Below are 13,837 nucleotides of genomic sequence, written 5' to 3'. Positions count from 1 at the left end.
TGGAAAATTATCCTCAATTTTCATCTTTGTTTCCCTCAGCAACCTTGGATGCATCCATCTAGACCAGGTCATTTGTTCACAAGGTGCAGCTGATGCTTCTGATCCCTGCAGTTTATCTATTTTTGGATTGCCTAATTAAGTATTTAAATTAATTATTGACCAGTATGTCAATGTAGCTCTTCCACCCTTCAGGGTAGTTCCATGCAATACTTGGTGCCTACCAGAGAGAGTAAACTGGCTCTGACCTCCCATCCATTGAAGTCATCCATTGCTGCCTCAAGAAGGCAACCAACATTGTAAAGGATCTCTAACATCCCGATCACAACTTTTTCCTCACTGTTACCTTTGAGAAGAAGCCTGAAGTCCAGAAACTCTAGGCTCAAAAATAGCTTTTTTTTCTCCAATCATAGCTATAAACCAATTATCACAAAAAGACCTGTCTGCACTATTGAAATGCCACTTTTTTCTTGCTCTGTGTAATTGTGACTATTTATTAACTGTCTTTTAATTCACAAAAGTGCTGAAGATCCTCAGCAAATCAGACTGATCATAGGAAGGACACTGTGACCTGCTGACATTCTCCTGCACTTTAGTGTATTAAATTACAATCATGTCATCTGCAGACTTTCTTATTTAACTATTAAACTTTTTATGTTTACTTTTCTCTTTCAGCACAGTAATTTATTGTATATTGGAGTTTGACTGCAGCGTGAGAATTTTGGGATTGTACTTCTGTGTATGACAGTACTGTATGCTTATTATCATCGATAAATGTAGCAGTTTTAATCTCATTCATGAAATTGCACCTTTACAGTGTCGCTATCTCTTAGTACTGTTGTGGAGTGCTCATCTACAGTTAGTGTTTAAGGTGGAATTTAAACACATTACTTTAAGGAAAGAGGAGGATGCTACCAAATAAGTAATTGTTAAACCTCGTGTCTTTATTGTTGCAGACTAAGTTAGCAGGTACTGAAATAGGGGACTGTACAATATTTGAGATCTGCTGAGCTGGAATTTGGATCTTTGGAACTAAAAACCATATCCTAATTGTGGGAGCTAATTAACTTTTTAAGATTCTTATTGTTTTGCTACAAGATTTGTGTGAAATGTTTGTCATTCTTTTCAGGTTATAATGGAATCTGCCAGATCACATGGTTTGAAGTATTCCGAAGACCTTGAGACTGTGAAAGCTTTTGAAGGAGAATATTCTGAATATTATACCACAGTCAGCCCACTAGGAAAAGGAGCTTTTGGCTTTGTGTGGACAGCATATCAAAAGCTTAGTAAAAAAGAGGTATAAACAGTTTTGGCATTAAACAGGGAAGTCTGCAGATGCTGTGATTGTAGTTTTATACATAGAAGTGCTATAAAACCACAGCAGGTCACTCAATGTTCATAGAAAGCAAAGATATATAACTAACCTTTTAGGCCTGGGCCCTTTTTCAACATATGATTAAAAAGCAGGCAGGCACCTGAATAAAATTGTGGGGGGGAGGAGGGAAGAAGGAGCACAGATCAACAGGCAAGGGGTTGATGTGAGTGGGAGAACAGAAAAATGATGGTGGAAGAGGACCATTCTCTGAATGGAGTGGGAAGTGGATGAGGAGCTGGAGGAAAGAAGACAAAAGGGTAAGGAAAGAGAGAGAATTCGAGGAGGGGCCGAATGGAAACTGTCGAAGTCGATCTTCATGCCACCTGGAAACTGGGCCTCCAGCAGTTCTTCCAAGTGAATCTACAGTGTATATCTACTGCATCCAGTTCTCCCATTGTCGGTTCCTCTGCATTGGAGAGTCTACATGCAGACTGCCAGATCGTTGCTTTGAGCACTTTTGTTCTGACCGGGACCATTCAGTGGCCAACATTTCATTTCCACACCCTACTGCCACATCGATATGCCTGTCCATGGCCTCGTGTACTGCCAAAGCAAGGGCACCTGCAAATTAGTCTGGGTACTCTCTAATCAGATGGCATTAACATTGACTTCTCTTTCCCCACACCCCCCCCCCCCCCACCCATTCGCTTTTCATTCAGATAGCTACCCACATTACTCTTTGGCTTTTTTTTCTTCTGCCCTCTCACCCTTATCCACCCATAACCTTTTGTAATATTCAGGATATCCACTAACTTTTGCCTGTTATTAAGGCAAACAAAGAGTTGCCATGAAAGTGCCTGGCACCCTGTCTTGGGTAAACTTATACCTCTCATTTTGTTCGTTTTAGATTGGTCACAGTGTTTGAGCTACCAAAAGAAAATAGACACCCACACCGAGAGCAGTTCAGTTTATACTAATGTTTATTACAAATTCAAAAGCTGATTTCAAACTACAATATGCAAGCCCTTCCCAACTATACTTATCAACGCCTGGACTAGCCCCAACTGCCGAAGCGAGGCAACGACTGCATACTTGTAGTAGGTTGTCAGGGCGCCGGTAGCAGCTTCTCCACCTCCCCCGACCGGGACGTTGGCTGGACTCTAGAAGTTCTTCTTCTTGCTGAGAGATGTTGCCACCTCTCGGAGAGTCTCAAACTTCAGCAGTGGGACCATGGCTTATATTACCCAAAAACTGCTTACCCAAGCACCTATTCCTAGCACAGCAAGAAAGATGAGCAAGCAAGCTAGCATGCTAGGCTTCTATTGAATTACGTAATTTTAAGCTTATCACTTTGAATACAATGGTTTATTTTGCATCAAGGCTAGACCTCTGACAGTCTGTGACCAAAACAAGCAGGAAGATTAAATGTTCTTGGTACACAGAAGTCCTTTCGTCAGATAACTGCATCTCTGGCCCCTCGGTGGAATTTAGCTTATGTCTGCTGATTCTAAAAAAACAAGCAGGTTCTCAGCCTTGCAGAAGCTAAGGCTGCAAAATTAAAAAAACACGGTTAGAATCTTCCATTACACACCCTTAATAATAGAAAGAGAAGTGAAAGAGAGTCCCTTTCGAAACTGAGTGTCCATAGATTTACCTCCAGAGCTTCCTCAGCCTCTGCACCCTCACAGACTCCAGTTCAATCCATTGACAACCTGAGCTCCAGATCCAAAACATCCAATACCATCAGGAAGTGCTCAATACCCGAGGGCCTCCGAGAGCCCTTCATGCCCTCAGTACTCTCTTAAATCCGGATTCTAATACCTGGTTCCCATGAACCAGTCTTCCACAGCCCTTAGCTTGTATGGGTCTTTCAGCTGCTGAGCCATGGTCACCTTCCTCTCTGTTAATCTCCCACTCCACTGCAATGGGTGAAAATTTTTTAAAAATCCAATGTATTCTAGAGAAAAAAAAAACTTAGTTTTTATTTTAAAAAAAAAGAGTAGATTAACAAAAACAGCTTATCCTGAGGGTTGCATGTATTTTGTAGTTTTTGGTTTCTACCGTAAATCAAAAAACAAAAGTAAAACTATATTTCATCTGGAAGAGTAAATACATCTAATCACATTAGAAACATTTAAATATGAAAATAAGACAAAAGGTTGCCATATATCTTCAAATTTCACTGATGAATCAAATACATATTTAATTTTTTTCTAGGCTTAGACATTGAAACACTGTTGGAGGTTTAGAGTCTTTCCATTTGAATAGGTTGACTCTTCTAGCCAACAATGTAGAGAAGGCCACAACCTGTTAACAGGTACAGAAAAACTCCCAATGTCTGGGTCAATACCCTTGAAAAGAGCAGTTATTGAATTGGGCTCTACCTGGAATTTAGCTGAAAAGATATCAAAAAATGATTTCCAATAGTTTTCTAAGGATGAACAAGACCAAAACATATGTGTCAATGTGGCAATTTCAGATTTGCATCTGTCACAAATAAGGTTAATATTAGAAAAAATGAGCCATTTTATCTTTGGACATGTAAACGTGATACGCCACCTTGAATTGGATTAATGAATGTTGGGCACATGTAGAAGAGGTATTTACCAGTTTAAAAATCTTGCCTCATAGATACTCAGATAAGGGGTCTTACAAGTTCCAGTTCTCAAGCCATAATTCCAATTAATCCTTCCTGAGAGGGATTCAATTGAAAAATGTTATCAACTAAATCTGGTGGATATACAATTCAGTAATATGGTTTATAAGAAATAATGAATCTGTAAATACCTTTTTTAAAAAAAGAAAAGGTATTTGGTAAGTCATATTTACTTGTAAGCTGCTCAAAAGACATTAAACAACCTTAAATAAATTTGTAAAATAAACAGTACCTTTGATTTTCCTTATCGAGAAAGATTGATCAATTATTGATGGCCAAAAAAAGGTAACTATGAGAGATAGCATTAGATAAGATAAGTTTATTTTTAATTTAAAAAAATATACCTAAATTGGAATCAGATTCACAATATATGCTTGAGTATTGGATTAGATATATTCCTATTGTTCTTGGAAAAGCTAAATGGAAAAGAGGTGCCCAATAAAGAGGCCATGAATACTGCTGGATCGATTTCAATTCTAAATCTGTCTATAATGGACAATCCAATTTATTAGAATAAAAAATCCAAAAGTTAAATGGTGACTATTAGCAGCCCAATAATAAAATCTAGAATTAGGTAAGGCCATTCCTCCATCATTTTTCAATTTTTGTAAATGAAATTTATTAATTCTAGGGTATTTGAAAATTTTCTTTTCTAATGGATGAAAATGTATTTAGATACTTGGTAAGGACAAGATCAAATTTGAATTCCCAACACTTTGGTTGCCCTTTACTTCCTTATGGATGCTGCATGACCTGCTGAGTTTCTCCAATATATTTGTGTATGGCTCTTGTCCCCAGCATCTGCAGATTTTCTTGTTTAACTACATTTATTCAGAGGGTTGTTGTTACAATCCTCAATTGCGTCGCTTAAGTGAGCAGACATCTTTTCTGGAGACGTCACTATAAACTTGAAATGGAGCCCAGTTTAATGCTTTTAACGCTGTCAAATATTGCCCCCCCTTGTACCTTTCGAGGTGTTTAGCATTCTGTGTCTTTTCATCAGGCATTTCTGAACCATGTCATTATTGGATTTTTTTATGGTTTCTCATCTCTTGTGATGAAATATGTCACCAAGCCTTGAAAGAAAATCATTTCAAACAAGAACTTCATTTGAGACCCTGTGACCAGTATGTGAACCTTTAAAATCCAAACCAGATCTTGCAATTAATGAATCAAATCTTTTCTTACCCTCAACTGTGGTAACCAAGCTTGAACAATATCCTGCCCTTGATACATTGGAGAGATCTTGTCTCAAAGATATTTCCATCTCTGAAATTACAATATAGAACCATTTGAACCTTTAACCCTAATTTATAAATGTTGCTCAGGCCACGTGGAAAGATGTGGCCAAGGATTCAAGTAATTTGAACAAGACACTTAAAATTCAGTTGGATACCAGCAATGACTGCTGATATATTTACAAATGCTTATCCATCTAATGACTGTGTGGTAAAGGTGTGTTTCTTTTTGTATCTTCAGGTTGTAGTGAAATTTATTCAGAAGCATAAAATTGTTGAAGACTGCTGGATTGATGATGTGGACTTGGGCAGAGTAAGTCAGGAGATTGCAATCCTTGCTCGACTTAACCATCCCAACATAATCAAGGTCAGTTGTGTTTTTGTTTTAAATGGTTTTCCCCTCTTACACGTCTTTGTTTTGATTTGGGTAGGTGGGGGTCTGGTGTCCATATTGACTTTAAATATGCAAACCTATTGGTATAATCCCAACAAGTGAAAGTGGGTCCCTTTTGGTGAGGGATGCTAATAATGTTGCCATTGAGTTTGCATCCTCCTTCACGACAACAAAAGATAACTTCTTTGAGTTCCCGTGTGACATCTTTTGTTGCAAATGTTATGTGTATGTATTACTTGGGGAATGATCAGATGTTCATCCATTATTCTGAGTGCCGTGTTGATATTTACAATTGTAAGCTTAGCTTTCTTGCATTACTTGAATGTGAATCACAGTGTGCAAGATGGTTAACTTTTGTACTGAGGATTCTTAAAGTAGGGCAAAAACATGCCCATACTCTGTGGAACTGATGGTTCTTTTATCTTTGTATTCCTTATCTTGTTTCCTTCTCGAATTATTATAAAGGATGCAAATTTACCTTTGCAGGTACTTGATGTGTTTGAGAACCCGAATTTCTTCCAACTTGTGATGGAGAAACATGGAACTGGTCTGGACCTCTTTGAATTCATTGACCAGCAGCCAGACTTGGATGAACCCTTAGCCAGCTTCATATTCAGACAGGTAATGAGAAGAAAAAAGTGAATTGATGACCAGAGTTATCTTTTCCAGGTTTTTGTCCTGTGGAATATACAGGCAATTGTTCAATCATTCAGACACAGGATGGATTTGGGAAGGGAAAGCCATGTTTGTTAAATTTACTGGGCTTCAGATTTATTGTTGGAGTGCATACATGAGATCAGATACAATCCTAAAATTCCCTTTTCCTGCATACATGACTGAATTACCACTAATTGGTAGTGCAAAAAATAAACTGTACACAGCATAAGCATGTAAACAGATAATAAATGTAAACAAACTGATTGCAATAGAGTGAGAAGAAAAAGAAAATCAATAAAGTGCACAAGTAAGAGTCCTTTAATGAGTTTATCGTTGAGTCTGATGGGGGAGGGGTAGCAGCTGTTCCTGAACCTGGCGGTGCAAGTCTTGTGGTATTCATAGCTCTTTCCTGATGGCAGCAGTAAAAACATAGCATGTGCAAGGTGGTGTGAATACTTAGTAATTACTGCTGCCCTCCAATGGCAATATGTTGAGTACAATATTTGTACTCAATAGTGGGAGGGTTTTTCCTGGGCTGTGACCACTACATTTCGGAGGACTTTACACTCAGGGGTATGGGTGTCCTCATACTTTTAGGATATAATGAGTGCAGTGAATAGAAGTGGATATTGAAAACTTGGGTTTTCTTGGGGATATTTTGTAGCTGCTGCACACTGCAGCTGGTTTGTTATAGTTTATTACAGTGTTTGGAGTGCCAATTATGTAGTCTGTTTTGTCTTTCATGGTGTGAGTTTCTCAGGAGTTGTTGATGCTGCAATCATTCAGGAAGTAGAGACTATTCAATTATAGATGGTGGAGGGACCTTGGGGTGTCCAGCCGTTATTTCCTCACTCCAGAATACCCAGCCTCTGACCTGTTCTTGTATCCATGTTGAAGTTTTTTGGCAATGATTGTGTTGTTTAATATCCTTGATGATACTCTTTATTAGATGGTCATTGCCTGGTATTTCTATAGTGTGATTTTTATTTGACACCTATTAACTTGTACCTGAATATTAGTGGAGTTTTGCTACAGGATGGGAATGGGAGGTTTACTTAGGAATTGTGAATGGAATTTAATATGGACAGTTATCTGTGATTATTCCCTTTCTGACTATTATGTTAGAAGACAGGTCTTGATGGAGCGGCTGAGCATGGTTGGGCTTGAGGACTCATGCAGTGACATACTCAATGGCATAGATTCAAAACAGGACAACCATGCAGTATTGTGGGTGTCAACAGTGGCAGAATTGTTTAACTTTCTGTTCTGTCCTCTCATAATCTGACATATCTCTGACTCTACCATTATCATTAGTTTTAGGGGATTACCAAAGTTAAATAAGAATAGAACAGAATGCCAGTTGCAACACTATCTAAACATGCCATACTGGTAAACTGTATGATATGGAACTTTATGCAATTAAATAATACAGAAATAACTGATCTCATCACATTTGGGTCAGAACAGTAATATGCAATCCTGCCCCTTTTGGTGACTATTAGCAGTGGAAGTTTTGTCAACAATGTAAAAAAAAAAATGACACCATAGACATTTTCATCCTTGGTGATGGCAGTTTCTAGCACGTGAGTGTAAGAAATGAAGCTCAACTATTTGCATCTGCAGTCCAAAGTTCCATTTAGATGACCTTCCTTGGCACAGTCTTGGATTCTTACCAGCAGAGCAACTACTCTGAAGCTAATCTGATACTCTCTGTGGTATCAAAAAAATAGTAAACTTTATGCTCAGAAATCTCCAAAACCGTCTCAGGGTTGAAAATTTGAGTTCCCAAGAATGCTGTTGAATAACAGCCAAAGGTAGAGTACAAAATTGCTGATGTCCCACTTTTTGTAGATATTCTCAGTCAGTGAAATAATATTTAGAGAGTTGCCTATGCATATTTGCTCCATTTGGGTCTTGCTGAGAAGATTTGACAAGAAATCATTGCATCATTGGTCAAAACATGGACAAAAGTGATGATTTCAAAAGTCAGGGCAAGAGGGACTGCATTTGGCTTTTGACAGATATGGAATCAAGGACCCAGAGTGAAAACTGGAAGTCTCTCTACTGGCTGAGTTATTCTCAGCACAAAGAAACCCTTGGCTCTCGTTGGATGCCAGTCACCTCAATTTCAGTCAATAGCTGGTGAAGTTCTTCCGTCTATTATCTTAAAATGGGTGACCTTCACACAGGAGAAATATGGCATTGATTGCAGCATTCATTTGAATTTGAAGCCATTTTCATTCAACACGTACAAGTTTGGTTGATAAAGGACATTGAATATTTCCACTTTAGTGCCAAGCCATCTCAAATTATAAGAAGAGCACGAACCACTTTTGTTGTGCCATTGTTGAAGCCAGCTTTTTCAAGTTGAGCTGGGGGTGAGGGTATTATCAATTCATCAGAAGTAGAAGTATTGTGGCTTTTCAACTACTGGTAAGCTAAGTATTCTGTGGCTCATGAATAATTCGAGCAACAGGCATCTGTGTGCCCTGCCATCTTTGGATTCTTCCACATCCTGATTTAGCAATATTTTGTCATTCCTATCCATGAAAATTGTTGCTGTTCAAGATGGTAGCTTCCCACCACTTTCTGAAAGTAATTGAAGGAGGGATAATGTAGGTTCTCCATATCAATGATGAGGAATTCAAACAAAATGGGTGAGGTGCTTCCACTGCTAATAGTCACCAAAAGGGGCAGGATTGCATATTACTGTTCTGACCCAAATGTGATGAGATCAGTTATTTCTGTATTATTTAATTGCATAAAGTTCCATATTATACAGTTTACCAGTATGGCATGTTTAGATAGTGTTGCAACTGGCATTCTGTTCTATTCTTATTTAACTTTGGTAATCCCCTAAAACTAATGATAATGGTAGAGTCAGAGATATGTCAGATTATGAGAGGACAGAACAGAAAGCTAAACAATTCTGCCACTGTTGACACCCACAGAGATATTTCTAAAGATGAGCTATATAAAAAATGACAATAAAACAATTTCAATTCAAAGAGGAAATTTCAAAGGTGGGAAGGCAATGAATTGGTTTCTGGGAACAAATACCTTTTCAGCAAAGGGGTGGCCATTGTCAAGGTGATGAAACAACAGCTGAGAGTTCAAGATGAATACAAGGTCACAGCAGGAAATTGTGAAGGAGTAAAGTTGAGGATTTGGTCTGTTTTTTTTTCCCTGTGAATGAAAGATGAATTTAGTGGAATTGTTGAGTGGAGGAGAAGAGTTGGTGTGCATTTGTAAGTAGCTAAAGTTGAAGATATTGACATTCTATGATGAAGTCTTTCCAAGATTAGCCCTGACAATGAAGTACCTGATAATGTTCTCTGTATGATTTGTGTCTAGTTTTTAATCTGGGTTCCTCAGTGCAGGTGTATATTCTCTTCCATATTTTGATCCTTTGCTCAGTTTTGCCTTTTCTGAGCTGATGTGTGTACAATCCTGTGTGTTGTAGATTGTGGCCGCTGTGGATTACCTGCACAGTAAGTCCATTCTGCATCGGGATATCAAGGATGAGAATGTGATTATCGATGAGGATTTCACTGTTAAGCTGATTGATTTTGGCTCAGCTGTGAATTTGGAGCCTGGGAAAGTTTTCCGTACATTTTATGGGACAATTGAATACTGTTCTCCAGAGGTGCTTATGGGAAATCCGTGAGTATTAAAGTATGAAGGTTTTTTAAACTCTGTTTTATCCATAGTTCCCACCTTGCCTACAAAGGTGCCCTTGTGATTTAAAAAAAAAAGACATGGTCTGTGCAATCCTCTGCTGTAGACATTAATCTCTCTCTCTCTATTGTATCCATGGAAACAATTTTTTAAATAAAGATTACCTCTATGGAAGCCTCACTTCATTCCTTTGTAACTTCATGGATTTCTACTACTCTCAGTGATAAATAAATGTACTGTATGTATTTTGGGGTGAAGGGCAAACTATGTATTACTTTTGTCTTTTACATGATGAAAATGCATTTCATTTCATGTCCAGGCAAAACAAAAGCTCCTGGGTTGGGTTTGTTCCCCAGTGAAAGGATGATGAATTGTTGAGTGGAAGAGATAAGTTGGTGTAGTTTGTCGGTAAAAATGCAAACACCTTTGCTGAGTTTCTTTTTAATGCAGTCAAGGCCATGCATTTCATGATCACTTTGTCCCAGCCATGTCGGCCATTTTGTTTTCCACCTGTGTATCAAACAAAGATTCATGGAGTTGTGACTATCTCAATGGAAGGATCTAGAAATTGTCCTTTGAAGGCTTACAGACTGAGTCTTTCCTGCTTAGAAGAATGAGAGATTATCTCATATAGACTTGGATACATACAGGGAGGGTTTTTTTTTTTCTGACTTTGTCTAAAATCAATCACTGTCTTAAAATAACATGTTGGCCATTCAGGACTGAAATAAGAAAAACAGTATTTATGAATCAAAGGCGGGTTTTTGAATATTGGGAAATGGAGGCATATCGGGTTAATACAGGAAGGTGAAGGTGCTTCTGAGGTGAGAGATTATCCTGATTTTTGAATGGCTCACTCTTGCTTCCATTGCTTATATTTTTGCTCATGCTATAAATGCAAGATGGGGGCAATAAACACAAGGTACATAAAATTTACCAACAAAGTTGTACATCTATTGACTTGTGTAATGTATTTAATTATGAACACAGATTCTTATTAAGTACAAATAAAGCATACTTTGAAGAAATCCATAAAATAGCAGGTGCAGGAGAGAACAGAATTTGTAGTTCCTTACACATTGTGCCCTGTAAATGATGTCTTCGTTTTGTGGGATTCTTGTAGTGAGTGGGCTGGTGTAAAACATTGCTGTGAGTTATGCTGCCTTGTCCAGTCATTTAGAGATTTGTATGGGATCGATTGAAACAGTTGCATTTTTCTTCCTGGTAAATTGATCTGTGTTCTTTTTCCTCTATATCCAGTTATTTTGGATCTGAGTTGGAGATGTGGTCCCTGGGAGTGACCTTGTATACACTAGTCTTTGCAGAGAATCCATTCAGTGATGTGGAAGAAACTGTTGCAGCTGTGCTAAAACCACCTTTTCAAGCCTCCAATGGTAAAATATTATTCAATCATGTACATTTTAAATAATGTACCACATGCACACTCATTCATTATCCAGAACGAAGAAACTGAAAAGTTGATCTGGTTGCTGTTCCTGAGATTAAATTAGGCAGTATACATGTTGGAATAATAATGCCATGACATTTACAGTGAGAGAATGGAGTGGCTCTTGCTTCCTGATCTGCCTTTCCACCATTTTATTTTAGATTTCTGTCAATTTTGCTTTCATTTTTAATGATAATTTTCTCATGCCTGAAAACATTGCTATTTGCTAATTTCAACAATCAATTTTTCATGATGTCAATTTAAATCATCCTTGTTTATGCAATCAGGAACCTGGATCTGACTGTAACTTGTTCTCTCTTCCCTCACTGTGTATTTAATGTCCTTTCTCTCACTATTTTTCTAACTGCTCAGAACCACAGCCTTGAAATCTGGATTCCTTGCCTGCAGTTTCTCTTGTATGTGATAATGGTCTTGAGAATAACACTTTCACCTTGTCACATTGGTCAACTGCATCCGAATTATTATTCATCATTGATCTTTCCATTGAAATTTCTGTCTCAGTTCTCTCTTCCACAAGCTACACTTTTTCTCCCATTCATTAGATGATCTACAAACATTCCTCATTTCTTGACAGTTTATTGGCTGCACATCTTATCCTTGGAGAACATGCTCAGTCACCATAAAACCACATACTGTACCTCTGACCCACTTGTAAGCAATATCAGGTAGTATAGAACAACCGGGCCCATTTCAGAAACTTTTTTCGGAGAACTAGTCATTTTAAAAAAAACCAGCTCAGTAGCAACAGCAAATCACTTGTAACAGTGTTTAAACGACAACAAACAACAAGGGAAGGCTTTTAAGCATTAAAATAATGCTGAATTCTCACCCAAACAAATGCTGCCCCCCGCCGATCACTGACATTTACCCACCAAGGTCCTGCTCCTGCCTGAAGGTCCCGACGTCCCCAGTCAGCTTGGCTCCGAAAAACTTTCAGATAAATGAGGATCTTGGAGAATCAGATTTCAGATAATAGGAGTTGTACTGTAAATATACAGTATAAAGGGGAATGTTTTTAGCAATTCATCAATAAATATGTAATGAATGGAGACAAGTGTGAATGTATTTTTAATTATTGATGTTAACATCCATTTCTTCAGCCAGCTCAGCTTCTGCATTCATTTTTTGTAGACTTTATGAACTTGGTATCATCTATGCTGCAGCCTGACCCTTGTCTCCGCCTGCCTTTAGAAGAATTAATGAAGAACCCATGGGTGACGCAGCCAGTCAATCTGGCTCTCTACACCTGGGAGGAAGTGTACTCTGCAAAAGAAAGTGAGTTTAAGACTTGAGATTTTAAATTCAGTCATGAACTGCACAAACCCAAAAATCTACTTTTTAAAAAATATTTTATAAGTTTTAACCATCAAATAAAATTTACAAATCTTTAAAATAGTCTAATCCATTATACATGTGGTATATCCCATTCCCCCAGGCTCCAAGGAAGAAAGAAAAAGGATAAAAGATGTAAGAAAAAAGACCTGAGATTGTCAAGAGTCCTTTTCCAGAAATCATATTTACCATCAAATAAAGGTCACCAAGGCTTGAGGTCACCAGAGAAATTATTAAACTTCCAACACTCTGCAAATACATGCGCCATATTTTCCAAAATATATGGTGTCTATTCCTTAAGCTGTATGTAATTTTCTCAAGATGTAGACAACTACAAATTTCTGCATTCCATCTCTCCATTCCTAAGTCTGTATCTGATTTCCAAGTAAAATTTTTTTTTAGGTTAGGTTATGGAATTTAAATTCCAAGATGAGATCCGAGAGAGCTCTTTATTCATTTTTATTTCATCTTTCCAAAATAGTTATCTGGCATGAGCTCAGAACTGGGGTCTCCATTGCACATCGTGACAAACTAATGCACATATAGATAATCTCTTGAGCAATATTATTCTTGTAAACCATTTGATTAATGTAGTAAATTGTTTAATCTGTTTGATGAGAAAGGATGGACCAATTTCTACTTGGCTTAAGTACTTAAATTTAAGTTTTGAACATAGATGCCTGCTTTTTGTGGATTTTGTGCAAACATTTTCTTAACAATTTTTGATAAGTTGCCCCATATTGGTTTACTTTAATTTTTGATATTCAATCTTTGGAGGAAAAATGGTGTTGAGGAATGGTGATGTGCAGGATCAGACACACTTGGGTCTACATATGCACAAATCTTTTCAGTAGTTTAATAAAGAATACAGGATCCTGGCTTCATTAGTAGAGGTAAAGGCAAGAAGGCTATGTTGAGTTGTAATCCAACTGTGGTTTACAAAAGAACTGAAGAACTACTCTATCTAAAGAAAATGAATATGAAGTTGCCAGAAAGTATTGGATTGAAGCTATTACCTTATACAGGGTCCAGGCTTGAAACTTCAGTGACCCTTCAATTCTTATGGATACTGTGTGACCTCCTGAGTTTCTCCAGCACGTTT

General features: G+C 37.8%; 1 protein-coding gene across 4 annotated transcripts in view; it reads left to right on the top strand.

Moving 5' to 3' along the window:
- pask (PAS domain containing serine/threonine kinase) overlaps nt 1–13,837 on the top strand; it is a 90,651-nt gene that overhangs the window by 71,653 nt on the left and 5,161 nt on the right. For 3 of the 4 annotated variants that reach the window (XM_069896410.1, XM_069896411.1, XM_069896409.1), the window contains 6 exons: nt 1,127–1,294; nt 5,448–5,573; nt 6,087–6,221; nt 9,721–9,920; nt 11,196–11,329; nt 12,535–12,678. In XM_069896410.1, coding sequence (XP_069752511.1) covers nt 1,127–1,294; nt 5,448–5,573; nt 6,087–6,221; nt 9,721–9,920; nt 11,196–11,329; nt 12,535–12,678 — 907 coding nt within the window. Of the gene's footprint in view, nt 1–1,126; nt 1,295–5,447; nt 5,574–6,086; nt 6,222–9,720; nt 9,921–11,195; nt 11,330–12,534; nt 12,679–12,838; nt 12,952–13,837 lie in introns of those variants that run through there. The other variant, XM_069896412.1, reaches the window with a different exon arrangement.

The sequence above is a fragment of the Narcine bancroftii genome, chromosome 9 (genome assembly GCF_036971445.1).
Source record: "Narcine bancroftii isolate sNarBan1 chromosome 9, sNarBan1.hap1, whole genome shotgun sequence".
In the NCBI taxonomy this organism is placed as follows: domain Eukaryota; kingdom Metazoa; phylum Chordata; class Chondrichthyes; order Torpediniformes; family Narcinidae; genus Narcine; species Narcine bancroftii.
This window is presented reverse-complemented; position numbering and strand designations above follow the sequence as displayed.